Source organism: Prionailurus bengalensis, chromosome B1 (genome assembly GCF_016509475.1).
Source record: "Prionailurus bengalensis isolate Pbe53 chromosome B1, Fcat_Pben_1.1_paternal_pri, whole genome shotgun sequence".
Lineage (NCBI taxonomy): Eukaryota > Metazoa > Chordata > Mammalia > Carnivora > Felidae > Prionailurus > Prionailurus bengalensis.
Genome location: NC_057344.1, coordinates 60,443,601 through 60,462,689, shown reverse-complemented (window position 1 = coordinate 60,462,689; position 19,089 = coordinate 60,443,601). Strand labels below are relative to the sequence as shown.

General features: G+C 34.8%; 1 protein-coding gene across 1 annotated transcript in view; it reads left to right on the top strand.

Annotated features, from left to right (window-relative positions):
- Window positions 1-19,089, top strand: part of ANXA10 (annexin A10) — a 99,643-nt gene that overhangs the window by 20,243 nt on the left and 60,311 nt on the right. The window contains exon 2 of the mRNA XM_043565965.1: window positions 16,675-16,756. Coding sequence (XP_043421900.1) covers window positions 16,675-16,756 — 82 coding nt within the window. The remainder of the gene's footprint in view (window positions 1-16,674; window positions 16,757-19,089) is intronic.

The following is a 19,089-nucleotide window of genomic DNA, read 5'->3' as shown; positions in this document are numbered from 1 at the left end:
TACTATTTAAATTACAAAGTAGCTATACAAATAATAAGAAGCAAAATGCCTCCTTCACCTACAGAATACTATAGTTTGCAAAATACACTTACACATTATTTTATTTGGGGCATGGATATGTTCATTAGACTCAAATGTCATTTTAGTTCTCTTTAAATAATATATTATTAATAAAATTAAGAGATTGTTATGAGAACTTATTATTAATTAGACCATTCACAAGAAAGGTTAATAGTATATTTTAGTTCTGCTCCATGATATTTTTTAAGTTTATTTATTTATTTTGAGAGAGAGAGAGCCAGGGAGGGGCAGAGAGACAGGGAGGGAGAATCCTAAGCAGGCTCCACACTGTCAGCACAGAGCCCAGCATGGGGCTTGAACTCATGAACACCAAAATCATGACCCGAGCCAAAACCAAGAATAGGAAGCTCAACCTACTAAGCCTCTCAGGTGTCCCTGCTCCATGACATTTTTGTCTTCAAAGGTAATAAAACAGCAGAATAGACTATAAGGTATTTCCTATGGAATGGCCTGGTATGGAAAGACAGATTACCACATAATATGTGATATATATTTCCATTTGGAAAATACAACTATATGTAAAGATATGAAAAGCACAAAAAGAATACTTGACAGGTGTTTCCTTTTAACATAACCATTAAAATATTTAACAATAATTTGTAGACAATAAGGTCATAAATTACTTTTTAACCTTTCTTGGTCAGAGATTTCCTTATTTGACAAATCTATTATATTAAGTGTATATTAATTATTTAATGATAAAAATTTTCCATTTGTATTTCTTCTATATATGGAGTCTAGTCTAGCAATTAAGAACACAGGCTTTGGAATCAGACACATCTGGGTCAGAATCTGGGAACCATTATTTACTCACCATATAAACTAGAAACAGAAATTAACCTTTCTAAATCTCAATTTCTTTATCTGTGGCAATAGTACCAACCTCACTTGTTTGTATATTTGGTTGTTTATTTAATTACTGGGAGTTAAATAAGGTAATATAAACTATTTTACAACAATTCTTGGTATAAATTGAAAACTTAATGAGAGTTGACAATTTTTGGATTGTGGTACTAATAGTATTAAACTACTTCTTTCTTCACTTGACTATGTTACACTGATTTAGATTTCACTGGGTTGAAATCATTCTTAGGTATTAGGTTTTAGAAAGGATATGTAAATGCTAATTCTTCTTTTTGCCCTTTCTCTTAAATTATAGTTTGGCTGGCTTTAAAACTTGTAAATCCTAGATCTTTCCCTGTGAGTTCCAGAAAGACTGATCAAATGCCTTCTAACATTTACTTTGGGGAAGAGAATTCTGATCCCAATTTGATTATTCCTTTGTAAGCAAACTGAATATGTCTAACTGTTTTGTCTTAACTGTTAACCTTGATTTCTTCATTAATATTCCCCAATTTGAGATGATCACTTTTCACAAAGATGTGATTCTTTCATTACCTGAATTTTTTTCTATCTTTTCTTTGTTATTATCTTCCTTTGTTCTGCTCTCTTCAGATGTATATACATTAAAGGTAACATCCTGAATTATGTCTCCATGCTTTTCTCTTTCCTAATTTATAATCTGATCACTATATCTTTTTCTGATTAAATATTCTAAAAGACTATGAACAGAATTTTCAAGTAATAACAATCTTTTATAATCCTCATTGATATCAGTCACATGAAATTCTTCTATCATCTTTTACAATGCTATACCTATTCCATTTTAGTAACTTTGTGATATTCTTTATTTACTTACAGAACTATAATAGTCCTAAAACATTACCTTTTATTTATCCAGACAGAATGTTATTTCACATTTCCTCATCATACCTTATCAAATGCTAGCTCCCCAAAAATGCTATCAAAACACTCTGAAGATGAAGCAAATCTGAGGGGAAAGTCTACACTGACAGTCTATAGCATCTCAGAGTAGAGAGAGAAAGGCAGGATGTTTATGAAATTTGGAGATTTGGTTTAAGGTGTGTCTTTTGATGAGGGGATGGGGGCTTGATTAGGTAATTTGTGATGTAAGAATTTAAAATTGGAGGACACAGAAGATAAGATTTCAGTGTGAATGTATTAACTACTTATTCTATTGAAACAAATTACTGTAGTTAATGGTTTAAAACAATATAAATGTCCTCTCTTACAGTTCTGGAGACCAGAAATCCAGAATCAGTTTCACTAGGCAAAAATAAAGGTGTCTGTAGAGCTGGTTCCTCTGAAAGCTATATGGAAGAAATGATTTCTTGCCTTTTCTAGCCTCTAGAAGCTTCCCACATTCCTTGGGCCATGTCTCTTTCCTTCATTTTCAAAGCTAGCAACATAGCATCTTGTTTTCATCATCATGTTGCCCTTCTTCTTATCATCAAATCCCTCTTTACCTCCCACTTATAAGGACATTTAGGATGGTATTTATGGCCTACCTAGGTAATCCAGGATATTCTCTCCATCTCCGTATCTTTAACTAAATTACACCCTCAAAGTCCCTTTTGCCAAACAAGGTTAACATGCACAGACTCCAGGGAGTAGGAATTGGCTATCTTGAGTAAGTACTTACTCTTAAAGAGTAAGTAGTCATTCAATGCTATCAATTTATTCTATTTAGCTTAACTTTAATAGTCTTCTATTACATATTATTAAGATAAACTTAATACCATCTGTTATTAAGTTATTTTCAATCATATCTTCCCAAGAAATTGTTTCATAAAAGAGTATAGTCATGTTATTAAAGACACTTCCAGATCTTAATTATAAGAGGCAGTGTGGGTGAATTCAATTCTCCTCTCTTTCTTAAACTCCTCGACATCTATTCACTAAATTGTAAATAAAAACTTTATAGTGACTAAATTAGCAATTGGTTCATTTTTATAAATACTTCTGCATCATTTGAAAAAATAATGTAACCAGGGTTATCTTAATATCATTAGCTATGTTAGCTGATTGTTTGATTTTATTTTTAATATATATACAATACGTACATATTTTCTTTGCAAGTGTAGCCCAGATGTAAACTGAAGTCATACTGTCCTTTAAGATTCAAATTAAGTCCACTAAAAATATTATCTCTGTGACTCTGTCTCCCTAAAGATGCTTGCCTGAGGCTAGAGGAACACAGGAAATAAAAATTAACAGATCTCTTCAAGCTATGTTTCCATTTCTTTTTAGTCTAGCCCATGTATGCCACTTCTTCTCTATGGTTATCATGGACACAACCCTGATTCAATCACTCTTTCAAAATACCATCAACAAAAAAGTCATCCCAACCAAACTTTATGGGGGGGATTCATGGTAAACAGGAAGGGTTTATATTGGGGTTCTGCAAATACCTTGAGGTTAAATATTAGACACTGTTCTTAAATGTCTTTGGTGATCCAGAAAATGGGACTATATTTTTGGCTTTTTCATATTCTCTCAATCCCTCCTTCTAACACAGACAGACAGACAGACACACACACACACACACACACACACACGCACACACACACACACACAATCTTTCTTTTTCTCTTAGAACTGACTTAAGAGTAAGAGCTTATTCTTTTAGAGTTTTGTTTTTACCTGCAAGATCCTTTTCAAATAGAAATTTCTTTCGCAAAAATGAAAAAAGGCCTCAATAATACATGCTATTTTATTTTACATCAATTACAGCTATAATGGAAAGGGCACTAGCCATGAAGTTAAATTTGGATTTGAGTGTTGGCTTCATGACACACTATCTGTGTGGCTTTAAACAACTTACTCAGCCTCATAGTCACATCATCTGTGAAATAAGATTAGTATTATCAGTCTCATAAGACTGCTGAGGTGATTACCAAGGAAGTGAAAGTGAAAATACGTAGAGCATAGCCTGCTTATATGAATAATGAATTTTAAAAACTACTGGGTAAACTAAAGATGTCACTGTGGTACATGTATTTTTGTATTTTGTAAACATTCCAAGAGCCTATATTCTACCTAAGGCACTAGCATAAAAGCTTTGAAAAGCAAGAAAAAAAATGTACCTGTCCTCCAGAGGTTTAAAATTTAGAGGAAAAGACAAATGCAAAAACTGTAAGGCCATGTATAATAGAGACGTAAATGATAAATAATAATTGATGCAATCTGAAAAGACTTCACACAAGAGGCAGAATTTGAAGTGAGTCTAGTGTTGCGGCACCTGGATGGGTCAGTCAGTTGAGCGCCGGACTTTAGCTCAGGCTGTGATCTCATGGTTCGTGGGTTCAAGCCCCACATTGCACTCTGCGCTGACAGCTCAGATCTTGGAGCCTGCTTCAGATTTTGTCTTCCTCCCTCTCTCTCTGCCCCTCCCCCACTCACACTCTGTCTCTCTCTCTCTCTCTCTTTCACACAAAAATAAACATTAAAAAAATTTTTAATTAAAAAATAAATTAAAATAAATTAAAAAAAATAAAGTGAGTTCAGTGTTTGAGTGGGATACAACCCCTGTAGATGGAACAAGTAGAGAAAGAATTTTGTGTTTTTAAGTCTCTACGTATATAGTCAATGAGTGATGAACAGTCTACTGACAAGAATGAATGATACCTAAAGACTAAGACTAGAGGTTAAGTCACTTGGAGATTTTGCACAAATTCACTTATTCCAGCTTTCGTTCCCTACATCTCTCCCTCTGAGTACATTTGTAGTATCCCTCCAAGCCAGTTATATTAACCTAGTAAAAGGTTAGTAACCATTTATTTTCACAAGAAGTGGAGGTGAGATGTTTACCACTGCCTTCTCTATCATCAGAACAATAGAGCAAAAAAAGAATTAGTATCTTCAGATACCTACAAATAAAAGAAATTAAAATAAAATAAAATAAAACAAAATAAAACAAGATAAAAAAGTAAAATAAAATAAACACCTTTCTGTGACCAAGCTACCAGATAAGATATATCTGAGAGTAACTGTAAATTAACAAAAGGAAATATTTTTACATTTCATATGTTTATTATTATAGAGGAAATTTTATTGATTCACAACTATAAAATATTCTAAACACTAAGAAAAGATCCCATTATGGTACGATGGTGGTTTTAGAGATTTGTGTCATTCCTTCTATAGAATGACTACAGACCAGTGCTCAGTAAGACAAATATCTAGAAGTTGGGATAGGTTTAAGCCAAACCCATCCACATTTTTTAATCCATGCTTTTTGTGACCTATGAGCTAAGTGAAGTTTTGTTTATTGATACATAGGGTAATGAAACACTATATGCAATTTACTATCACATTTTTTATTTTTTAACTTAATTTTAGTAATTGCCTCCAGATTCACTAATTTCACAGTGTATTTTTTCAACAAGGGAAAAAAGGGAATTATCCAGCTGTATTAGTTTCATCTCATTAGTCCTGCCTATGGCTAATTAGAAACATCAAATCCATCATTAACTGATAAATATTCAAATAGCTCTAAAAGCAATACTGAAATGGTAGTGCCCAAAATGATACTTGAACAATTGGAGTCATAGTGTGTTCTCCAAAATAACTTTTTTTAAAAATGCGCCAGACTATTAAATAACAAATGCATGTTTTAGTCTTCCAGTTTTTAGCAGGAATAAATCACATCACTCTACGTTTCTTATAATCTTTGTCTTACGAGCTAAGTACTAAGCTTCTTGTGAACAAGGGACTCACCTATGTGTATAGCTCTGCCATTGTATAAGGTTGGGCACTGTTGTAAAGCTATACAAGAAAAGGAAAAATGCACGTTTAGCCTTATTAGCATAGGACATTAAACAACAGAGCTTTCAAAAAGATCCTATAAGAACACAAGTTCCTCTATTTCAGCTGAAATAATTATGTAGAATATCATCTGATGATCAGTCTCACTGTGGTCCCAGCCGTGTGTTTCTATTTTGGGGAAGAAGCTATTGTAACCCTGCAGGTTCTTCTTATTCACTTTGATTTATGCTGTGCTCTTATCTCCTGAAAAATCCTTTAGACCAATATGAGGGTAAAGTGATTGTAATGTGATTGCTGTCTTGAAGCAGGAGGGATTGCACGATATTACAAGTATTCTGTTTTTTCTAATAAGTCATACTAACTAATGGGGAGTTATTGCCTAAATTATTCAGAATCCTTCTAGTTTTTCACTCAAAGAAAGATGTTAAGCTTATAGATTATATTCTTTACTATAGAGAATTTCTCCCTCAAAACCATTTCATGATGTGGAAGGAGGTTTTCAGAGATTTGCTTAAAAAATTTTTAAAAATATGAGGTGAGAAGAAAATAATTCTGAAGATATTGTTGAAATGTGTAATGATACCTTTATGGCATATTCTATTATTTATTTGGAAAAAGAGATAACATCAAGAAATAAAAATGATTATTCATAGTTTTTTGTATTCTATTTCATACCATTAGTTCTAAACTATCTGGCTAATACAGAATATTTGTGCAAATGATCAATGATATTAAAAATTCTACTAGTTGAAAGCATTTAGTATCTATAATGCTTGTTTTTCTATTTCACTATAAGTAGCTTTATTTTTATCTAATATTTTCCTTAGAACCATTATATATGATAATATAAATGTATGGTAAGATATATATTTCTCTATGATGTGTAGGACTCTGTCTCATAGGTCTTATGTTCTCTTAGCTCCAAGAATTTAATACTATTTGTAATTGTGATGAGGAAATTAGCCTAGAAATAATATGAAATATCAAAACAGGAATAATGTTAACCCATAAAACTATCTCAGGAAATGAGGTAGAGCCTCCTGAAAAAAAACATGAGACTTCCAAGCAACACATTTCCACTTGTTGAAATCTAATTAAACATGAGATTATTGCCTCAAAACTTCTTCAGGAAAACTTCCCTTAAACTCTTATTTTATGCTAGACTATTTCTTTCCTCCAAATTCTACAGTATTTTATTAGATTTTTGTGATATAAGTTTTCATCTGCCTTAAATCAGTTATGTGTATGCATTTAATTTACAGTAGTAAAATTAATGATAGTACATAGCACAATCTATTACACATACTGTTTATTTCAACTTTGTGAAAAAATCAAATAATTGAATAAATTGACAGGGGATATGATAACCTATTATATGTAACCTATATGTAAAGTAAAATAAATTAGTGTTTAGGGTGCCTTAAATTATGCACTAAATATCTGCATAAAAATAAGAAATTATTTCAAGTGTGACCACAAAATAATTTATCTAATTATTCAATACAAGACCTACAATATTTAAATCCTATAAGACTACAGTAACTAAGAGCTACATTTATTAATATACATATATATTTCGTCAAGCTAATTGTCTCATTCTATATTATGATAATATTAAAGTTAATTCCAAAATTTGACTAAAAATACATTAGTGATGTACTAAGTACTTAGAGTTAAAAGTTGAGAACGTTTCCTACACTACTGCACTAAATTCCAAGTTTAAGTCTTTTAGGATATTAAAGATCACATTCTTGTATTCTAGAGTGCACGCTAAAAATATTTTTATTTCCCCTATAATCTCAATTTTTCTCCTTGAATTTTTTTATACAGATTCATTCTCTTTTAGTTACTCAACTTTTTTATCCTCCATTTTCAGCTTCCACTAATAAGACCCAGTCTCCAAAGTCCATGTCAATTGCAGTCTCTTTGGATCAGTGACATCTTGACCTTGTTTCCAAGCCTCCTAATCTCATTAGAAATATAAGGATAATAAAAGAAGGGAGAGGGTGTTTCTGAATGAGATAAGGTGATCAGGAAATAATTACCTTTTTATTGCATTGCCTACTAAGTAATTTAACTGGGAATTTGCACATAAACTTTAAGCCCAGTCATAACATTACATAGTGTAGAACTAAATTCCAGCTGTGAATTTTAAACACTAAAAGTCAGCACTTAGAACTAATGTGAACATGTCATATTTAACCAAACTTCAAGCCAATTTGGTGAAATCAAAATTCGACAATCTATTGAAAACTGCAAAGGCTAAATCAGCAATGCTGTCAAATCATATACAGCGTATACCTCTAATAAAATAACACCACACAATCTATGTCTTTGGGGAGTTCAAGTCTTGAAGGACCAGGAGGACACATAAGCCAGAGTCTGTGTGGAGGGTGTACACATGAGACTGCCTTAAATACTCTGATTATGTAATGTAAAGTCTGAAGCCTTCCCTAGACTTTAAATTTGTAACATTTTATGTTGTCAACATCTTTTCTCCATATGAGCCTACACAGCAACACATTATTTTTTTTCACCCAGACTCACCCAGATAACTCCTCTTCTCCAGTCTGAAAAAAAATTCCATGTACAATACCTTTTAACAAATATTAATGAAAAAATTGTGACTAGCAGGGAGAAATCACAGAAAGTAATTCTACCTCACTATCCATTCTTGTTATTTATCACATCTCTTCCCAAATTGTTTCCTGGAAATCCAAATATTCTTCCTTTATTCATAAGAACAGTTCAATCTCCAAATTTGCACAACTACTCACATTAAGGTTCATTCTCAACAAAACAAAGGAAGATTTATTATTCTTAGAAACTTGGTACAGTTAGAAATGAATATGTTTGGCTGATACATCACTGGTGCTCTAACAGGATATACTACAATTCTGGCCTAGGAAAATTGTAGACACCAGGGAAAGAGCAGACAGTTCTACTGGAAGCATCAGGAAGGATTCCCTGTGAGAGGTGACACTGGAGCTAAAGCCTAAAAGTTAAATCTTGAATAGATGTTTACAAAAATCATAAGATGAATCAGAGATGAATGTGTGTGTTGCAAGGAGAAGGGGAATATTCCCAATTTATGGAACAGAACAAATAAGATACAGCTGTCTCTTTTGGCTGGAGTGTTTGGCTATATGCCATGGTATGGGAGTTGAGAGGTTCAGGAGAGGAAAAAATAAGACATAAACCCACAAAGGCAGTAAAGGACGAGGTCATGAAGAACACTGTTCACTCTGTTAGAATATCTGAACTAAACCTCACAAGTCATCTATTCTCAGTCATAAGAATGAGTTGCACCATGCACTGAAAATAATAAATACTGCCATTAATGCTAATAATCCAAAGTATGGATCCTTTGCTTACAATTTCCATTACTTACAATTCATGTTTTGCTCTCTAATATGAGATTTTCACTCAACAGTACAATTTCACTCAACAGTACACTCAACAGTACAACAGTACAATATACTCTGTTGAGCAGGCAAAAATAAAATGTCAATAAGGCCAGCATCCTGGTATGTGTTCATAACCCTAGATGTTCCCAGGGATGTTTCTTTTATGTGAAAATCATCCATTCTGTGCACCACAGTAGAAAACAAATATTGAGAAGCATTGCTTTGAGTATTAAGAATCTTAGGTATGGAGGGGCGCCTTGGTGGCTTAGTCGTTTCAGCATCTGGCACTTGGTTTTCGCTCAGGTCATGATCTCACAGTTTGTGGGTTCAAGCCCTGTGTCAGGCTCTGCTTGGGTATTTCTCTCTCTCTCTCTCTCTCTCTCTCTCTCAAAATTAATAAATAAACTTTAAAAAAAGAAGAATTTTTAGTCATGGACAGACAAATGATGTGTTTGATCTTTTTAGAAGAATCATCCTTGGCAGTGAAGGCAAATTGGACCTACTTAGCAGCATATTGAAATAAAACCAAAAGAAAGTGGTAAAGTCTTGTACTAAAGCAGTAGTGACAGAATTTTAAAAAGGAGAATCACATGAAAAATGTTGTAAGGATAGGGCTGACAGGACTGGACTGAAGGGTACAATAGTTGTGGAAGGGCGAGAGAGGGGAACAATGCTTGTCAACCCACCTTTCAGTGTTGTGTTTAAAGCCACTGAAACCTCATCAGAAAATTCTTGTCAGATAGAAGTCTGAGATTAGGTGGCTGAATACCTTCAGGAGAGTTTAATGCATTTGGGTCTGAGCCAATGGAGATCCAAGGACCAATGCCCCAAAGATGAATAAATGTCTGGTTCAAGGGAAGTGCTCTATGGAAAGGGAATCCCAAGATTTCTGTAGATTTTCTCTTAGAGTTCTAAAAATCCTAAAGTAATGGGGCGCCTGGGTGGCTCCATTGGTTAAGTATCAGACTTTAGCTCAGGTCATGATCAGCTCAGTTTGTGAGTTTGAGACCTGCATCAGGCTCTGTGCTGACAGCTCCGAGTCTGGAGCCTGCTTTGGATTCTGTATCTCCCTCTCTCTCTACCCTTTCCAGCTCACTCTCTGTCTGTCTCTCTCTCTCAAAAATAAATTTGAAATATTTATAAAAAAATTTTTCAACACTTAATTAACTGGAGATATAGTCATCTCCACTACACCAAAACCAAGGTATTTTGATGATGCTAAACTATTCACTGAAACCTATATTCTAACAAGCATCCAGTCCATGAAATCGTCAACATGCATGGCTAATATTTCAGCCTAAAAGTCTTAAGGCATCCAGATTCTCAATATGAGTATAACTCAAAAGACACATGAGAAAAAGGATTAAACTGTAGGTAGCTTATGAGTGCTGACTTTGGAGGGATATGGTTTTACGGACCCTGGCCCTTGGGGTAGCTGTGAATAAGTGAAATATGATGTACTTATTGATGTGCCTATTGATCTGAGATGATGCAAATAATTTTATCAACCTCATGAGCAAAATATATGTGTTTTTTCTCAGTTTTTATTCAGTTCCAGGAAATAATTTAAAAATTTTTCTGTCAGTTAAAGAAATCTATTCATTATTTACTCAGAGGAGATTCTAGAGCTAACTTTAAATCTACAAATTACTCATGCTCTTCTGCTTAGTGAGTTTATGAGGCAGTTTATTCTGTTTTTTAAAAAGGGAGTATTTTGTATTCCTCTGTCAAAACCTAAATTCACAAATGACTAGAACCAAAGATTATATTTTGATTACCTTGTGGTAAGAATTTAAATGGAAATGACAGGCATTAGAATTTATTTTGCCTTTGACAAGTGATACTATTTCTAAATCTGTCAATTTTCAAAGCAAGATAAATAAGATAATTTTACCGTATGCACATTATTTTTCATGTCACATCTGAAAGTGTCCGATTTTTTGAAATTCCCAATTTGCTCTAACATGAGTATAAAATAGAACATCGCTTTAAGAGGTATATATGCTCAAAACACCCAAAACAACAGCCTCTGACCCTTCCAAAAGACTAAATACTATTACTGCATTCAGTTAAAATACATCTCAACAATTAGTAAGTTAAATCACATTCAGCTAAGCAAGCAATCTGTATTAAGAACACGCTGTTTGTCTCTGTTCAGGAGTGCATTATATCTCAACTGGGTCTCTAAATTACGTACCTCTGCTACCTACCTCACTTTTTTGTGTGTCATCCTTTACTCTCATGCTTAAAAATCTTTATGCCCCTCCCCCGCTCGTGTGTGTGTGTGTGTGTGTGTGTGTGTGCGCGCGCGCGCGCACGCGCCCTCTCTCAAAAATAAACATTAAAAAAAAACATTTAAAAATAAAAATCTTTAAATGTCCCTTTTCAGTGACTGTGAAGCTAGGAAGATTCTGGCCTCACAGAGGACGTAGGGTCACCTTCTGCTCCTCCCCTTTGACCTTCCCTCAAAGCTGCTCAATAAAATAGTTTGACAGGCACGTGGGTGGCTCAGTTGGTTAAGCCTCTGACTTCGCTCAGGTCATGATCTCACAGTTCATGAGTTCCAGCCCCACGACGGGCTCTGTGCTGACAGCAGCTTGGTGCCTGCTTCAGATTCTGTGTCTCCCCCCCCACCCACCCGCCTCTCCTGTGCTCATTCTCTCCCTCTCTCTCTCTCTCTCTCTCAAAAATCAATAAATATTTAAATTATAAAAAAGATTTGATCCCCTCCCCCCAAAAAAGTCTTTAGATGTCCCTGTGTAATCCTGCCTTTGCCACTCCTCGCCTCTATCCTGTTTCTCACATGAATCAGTTTTCAAGACTTACTGTGCTCCCTCTTCCCAGATCACTTACTTGCTCATACATGTGGTTGGAAATTTTTTTGCCCTAGCAAACTAGGAACACCTCCCTCTCCTACACCTCTTCTCCAGGGTAATTCTTATTTGTCTGTCTCCTTTATTTGTCTCTGTTCAATTTTCCTAATACAAAACAATAAATATGATAAATATAATGACTAAAAGAATCTGCTTAATTCATGTATGGTCTGTATTTGTAAAAAAATAAAAAAAGTTTTATTATATTAATTGTGTATAAAGCCAGGTCATTCAGCCAAATATTTTATTTTTTAAGAAATCATTTAACTTAAGTAACATCACCAGTAGATGAGAATATTTTCTTTTTTCTTTTTTTTTTTAACATTTATTTATTTTTGAGACAGAGAGAGAGACAGAGCATGAATGGGGGAGGGGCAGAGAGAGGGAGACACAGAATCGGAAGCAGGCTCCAGGCTCTGAGCCATCAGCCCAGAGCCTGATGCGGGGCTCAAACTCATGGACCGCGAGATCGTGACCTGAGCTGAAGTCGGACGCTCAACCGACTGAGCCACCCAGGCGCCCCGAGAATATTTTTTAAAAAGGTCTCACTACATAGAAAATCATGACATAGAATTAATATGCCTTCTGTGGTCAAGGGACATAAAATATAATTAGAAGGGTAAGAAATGAAGACAAAGAATAAATACTTAGGGCAATATGTTATAAAACGATGTGTACCCTATACAACACAGTGAAATTCCCCATTTTAAGAATAGATAGCAAATAGGAAAACATAAAGTACAGATTTTAAATAAAAATGCAGTAAATGCTAGGGAGTTAGTAAAAGAAATGGTCAGCATAAATTTCATCAGAGACACTGATATTGTGTATTAAGGAATGTATAGAATATGGTTGAGCACAAATTTTGGGGAAAATATCCAAAGGAAAGATCAAATTACCTTAAAATAGATGAGTATCTACCTATAGTTATATCATAGTCATTTGAAAAAGTTGTATGGCCCCAAACCATTAATCAATCTTTTTTGTTTCAAATTATTTAATTCAGGGAAGAAAATTAAAAATTTATAATTGACTGTTTCAATAGACTTAACTGGTCAGTTTAGTTCAAATGATCATTAAAAGATTGGTGATTGCCAGGGGCTGACAGGGGTATGTGTCAGAGGGGTGGAGAGTTTGGAATTGGGAGATGTTGGTCAAAGAGTACAAGCTTCCAGTTTCTATAAGGAGAAAAAGTCTGGAGATCTAACATAGAGCATAGTGATTTTAGTTAACAATATTATATCATATACTTGAAAGTTGTTAAGAGTAGCTCTTAAATGTTCCTATCAGAATGAAAATGAAACTGTGAGGTGATAAATGTGTTAATCAGCCTTACTGTGGCAATCATTTTGCATTATATACATATATCAAAACATCATGTTATACAGCTTAAATTTACACAATGTTATATATCAATTACAGCTTAATAAAACTGGAAAAATACTATCATTAAAAGACAAAATCAGGGGGCACTTGGGTGTCTCAGTCAGTTAAGACTCCAACTCTTCATTTCAGTTCAGGTCATGATCTCACAGTTCATGAGTTCGAGCCCTGCATCAGGATCCCCACTGACAGTGTGGAGCCTGCTTGGGACTCTCAGTCTCTCCCTCTCTTTCTGTCCCTTCCTCACTCTCACTCTCTAAATAAATAAATAAATAAATAAATAAATAAATAAATGACAAAACTAGTATACAATGACAAAATAAGTAAAAGGAACATTAAGTGTGTGCCTTATATGGAATAATATTGCTCACTTTAGCTTAATTAAAACATAATAATTGGCATAAAAAGAAATATAATGGGGTTGCCTGGGTGGTTCAGTCAGTTAAGTGTCCTACTTTTGATTTTAACTCACGTCATGATCTCACAGCTCATGGGTTTGAGTCATGCATCAGGCTCCGTGCTGAGTCTGCTTTGGCTTCTCTCTCTGTCATCTCTCTCTCTGCCCCCTCCACACCATGCATTCTCTCTCTCTCAAAATAAGTAAATAAATTTTTAAAATAGTAAATAAATAAATAAATAAATAAATAGATAAATAAATAAAATGTTCTACTATGCACTATCTCTCAAAATAAATAAACTTTAAAAATAAATAAAAAAATGTTCTGCTATGATATATAAATGGGCATAAATGACAAATACATACTAGAAAAATTGTGCTTTGTGAATTACTAAGCTTTTACAATTTTCCTTTACTTCGTGTTGAATTTTTTTCCAGAAGAGTTTTAGCATATTAACAATGCCAGCTGACAAGAAAATAATGAGTTTAAATGGCAAACAATATGAGAACCATAAAGAAAAAAGAAGTAATTTTTACATTATATTGTAAAAGTATGTTGCACTATTAATCTGTACAAGGATTAACACAAGAAAAAATACCTCTTTAACCTACAGATTGTGTCTGATAAGTCATTATAAACATTTACAACTTCCTTTACCTATAAATTTTAGAGTTTTTTTCTTCCCTATAAAGGTATATGCTTTTATTTTATAGCACTTATTTTATAGCACTCCAATAGAAATTCTGAAAGATCCTAGTCTAGCCAGTAATGAGATGTTTTGTAGTGAAAATCTGCATACTCTGTGCTTAAAATTGCCTACATTAATTTACCACATTTAAGAATATGTCTTATTGTTTTCCAATACATTTTGTCGTTTATAGTTTAAAACAGCCCGTTAGCTAACAGCAGACAGCAAAATTAAGGTCTCCAAGGCAAAAAAAAAAAAATGGTATTGTCCACACAAGACTTATCCAAACAAATCTTCCAACTCCTAAAATAGGGGAAATAAAGTATCTCTTTTCCATGCCTCAAAAAAAACACTTTATTTTCCCAATGGGGGAAAAAAACCTAGAAAGAACTACGTGGACAAAAAAGGCAATGACAAATAGCAGAAAACAATTTCACATTCAATAGATGGCTCTTCTCTCAAAAGTTTAAAGCTTTCATTTTTCTAGGATAACAAGATTAAAAAAAAAATGCTTCAGGTGAGGAGAACTCAACCTAGGAATTTACATTAGAATCTACTATTTACGGGGCGCCTGGGTGGCGCAGTCGGTTAAGCGTCCGACTTGAGCCAGGTCACGATCTCGCGCTCTGTGAGTTCGAGCCCCGCGTCAGGCTCTGGGCTGATGGCTCAGAGCCTGGAGCCTGTTTCCGATTCTGTGTCTCCCTCTGTCTCTGCCCCTCCCCCGTTCATGCTCTGTCTCTCTCTATCCCAAAAAAATAAATAAAAACGTTGAAAAAAAAAATTTAAACTGCATTTAATAAGTAAAAGAAGAATCAAAGTCTATCTTCTTAATAGAGACCAATGGAACAGGTTAGTGGATAAAGGAGGTAACATTCATATTGTCTCCTAATAAATAGCTCCCAGAATTGAGGATTGGCTCAAGAGAAATTAGTCTCTGGATCATTTCCACTAAACTTGAATATCAGAAGCAAACTTCATGCACTTTAGCAATGTAACATGCATACCATATTTTCATTTTAATTATGTACATCTGCCATATATGTAATTAAGAAGAATGTCTTACTAACATGGCTGTACTTATGAAAATATGGCCATAGCACAATTGATTCCCAGTCTCCTTCAAATAGACAGCCTCATGATCATTAATATTAGTCAAATGAAATCCAAACAGAATTTAAATTTTAGAGTTCATTCAAATGAACAATGCTTTTAACCCCCCAAAATCTTTTCATAAATATTTTGGTATTTGTATATGTATATTTCTTGGACTAGAAATGATGGTGCAGTCTTCTCATTAATTAATTTACTACTGTTAGAAAATGGGCACTAGAAAACTTCATCTTCATCTAAGATATTATTCTTGCAGAAGAGCTTGGTGAATGCTTGAGTTCTCAAGGCCTAGTAGACCCATTTGCTAGGGGAAGGCTTTTTCTCCCGATGTTTCTGGCCACACTGACAACAAACAGAGGGGAGGGGCGGAGTTCCCATTCTTAATAAATTTTGATTGACAATTCTTTTGTGCTGAGTATGATGTTACAGTGCCTAGTCCTGGCTGGCTCTGTCTGAAATAATAGACTGTGTATTCAAAGCCCAACACAAATGTTCTGCCATTTTATTATTAGCAAGAGAGAGAATTTAAATGGAATGTCAGTCAGGTTTTTATGTTTTCCTCTGCAGCTGCAAGTTTCAGCTAAAAAATCTCTGCCCTATCGATATCACCTAGATTTTTATGAATCCCATAATCCAAATTCAAATATTTCTGTTTTCTCTAACATGATTTTAAGGTCCCTGATGCATAAAAAAGCTATGGTGGCAAGTGCCACTTCTATTTCATATGAATGTCATGAATCCCCCCCAATAGAGTTCTCTCTTCAGTTTCTCTAAAACAGCCATCAACTCCTGAGAAAATGTTTACTGTTTATTACAAAGATTTATATTTATTTGGCTTTCACATTTTCTACTATTGGTTCTAGTATCTCAATTTCCTAGATGAATAATAGATGTCAATATAATAAGGCCAGTGGATTAAAAAACAACAACCAAATTTGCTCCATGCAATTAATATACAATTAACACATCTAATAGATTTATGTGTATGTCTTAGAGTAATTTAAATATATGGAATGTATTTTTATTTCCATTTATCTGCAAAAAGAACTGTTGAAATCTTTCTGGTAAAACACTGCAATCTCTTTCTCATTCACCCTTCCCACCAGGTGCAAGGAACCATCTTCCCAGCTCCCAATTTCAACCCCATAATGGATGCCCAAATGCTAGAGGGAGCACTCCAAGGATTTGGTAAGCCAGATCATTTCTATCATCTTTTACTGTAATTTTTTCACTTTACCTTGCTTTAATATTATAATATGGGTGTAAATAGCTGATGTCTAATGGAAGGCAAATGTGGATTAAAACAAAAAGCTGGGCAATGAACTAGAATAAGAAGAAAAATAATAGAAAAGGACAATAATGGAGAAATTAATTTGTGCTCTCAATTGCAAATCTGATCTTCACATGTTGTTATCTTAAATCCTTAAATGTCTCACCACTAACTACTAAATGAAACCCCAAACCAAAAAACCTTAATCTGGGGAAAAACATCTTTCTTTGCCTTTGTTTGTTTTCTAGCCTTTTTTTTTTTTGCTACTTCCATTTCCAGCTAAATCAGACTTTCTGCTATTCCCCAAATTGGATCTGCTTTTCCACATCTCTATAAACTAGTCCAATAATCCCCTGCCTGTAATGCTTTTTTCTTCTCCTGTTATTTTGTATCCAAATTCTATTCAAGATCCTCTTCAAATAGTTCCACCTCTCTGAATTGTTCTTTGGGGACTCCAGACCCAACAAACCATGCCAACCTCTGGGGCACCCTCTCCTGCATTCCTATGTCACTGATCTCATTTTCTTTCTTTTTTTTTTAATTTTTTAATGTTTAATTATCACAGAGAGAAAGAGGGATGAGCAGAGGAGGGGCAGAGAGAGAGGGAGACAAAATCCAAAGCAGGCTCCAGGCTCTAAACTGTCAGCATAGAGCCCAAGGTGGGGGTCCAACCCATGAACTGTGAGATCATGACCTGAGCCAAAGTCAGATGCTTAAGGGACAGAGCCACCCAGTCACCCTCAATCTCATTTTCATTGTGCTTGTCCTTTTGTGTCACTACTGACTTCAGAGAGTTCCCAGAGCATAGAGTTTGGCATGCGGATTCTTTTTTTTTTTCTTTTTTTTTTTTTTTAATTTTTTTTTTCAACGTTTATCTATTTTTGGGACAGAGAGAGACAGAGCATGAACGGGGGAGGGTCAGAGAGAGAGGGAGACACAGAATCAGAAACAGACTCCAGGCTCTGAGCCATCAGCCCAGAGCCCGACGCGGGGCTCGAACTCACGGACCGCGAGATCGTGACCTGGCTGAAGTCGGACGCTTAACCGACTGCGCCACCCAGGCGCCCCTGGCATGCGGATTCTTAATTGGATATTCAATGAATTGAATCTAGAGTTTAGAAAAGGAATATAGAGATAAGGGAGGAAAACTGTTGAGTTCTTTTTAAAAAGATTTAATTTTTAAGAAACGAAATGGAGGGGCGCCTGGGTGGCTCAGTCGGACTGACTTCAGCTCTGGTCACAATCTCCTGGTCCGTGAGTTTGAGCCCCGCGTCGGGCTCTGGGCTAATGGCTCAGAGCCTGGAGCCTGCTTCGGATTCTGTGTCTCCCTCTCTCTCTGACCCTCCCCCATTCATGCTCTGTCTCTCTCTGTCTCAAAAATAAATAAAAACATTTTAAAAAATTAAAAAAAAAAAGAAACGAAATGGAGCTGTTAAACATCCATATATTTTCCTTAAACCTGTTTTAAGACTTCCTGTGAGCATGAAGATAAATATCGAAATGTTTGCACAGAACATGCAAAGCCTTTTCATAAGAAATTAAGCTCTTAACTTTAAAGGTAAGGTCGCCTTTAAGAGAACTATGCTCTGTGTGTGTGTGTGTGTGTGTGTGTGTGTGTGTGCGCGCGTGTATGTGTGTACATGCACATGAACACATGCATGCATGCATGCTCATTTTTGTGTTTTATTCACTAGCAGAATCTCAGAGGAAAACAATAAAGGATTTTAAATATGCTCTCTAAAGTTGACTTTAGGAGTTTGCAAGCTTTCATGCCTTTTAAAATATCAGTCATTATAGAAAAAATACAGAGACAAGTTAACAAAAAGTTATAGATTAACTTTGTCTACAGGAGAGTAATTTTTGCTTTAAAACTATAGATCAATCTATTCACTGAAAAAATTTTTCTTTGCTCCAATTTCAATTTTCCTGTCATAGCAACTGGAGTGTCAGACTATGGATTCATTTTGACCATTGTAATTTTTTGCTTGTCAGTGTTTTAGACTGAAGAATTTCAGGAGGTTTTGGTTTTGATTGCATACTGTCCACTCTGGCATGCCAGAGCAAGAACACAGATCAAAATGCTTTAAACATCTATCCATCCTGATGACTCTGAACCATGAGGTCATGACCTGAGCCAAAGTTGGACGCTTCACCGATTGAGCCACTATGGTGCCCCACAACTTAAGACAATTTTTGTTAATACTTCTCATTTTCATTTGCTTTAGAGTACTTTTTTTTGCTTTCTTGTTTT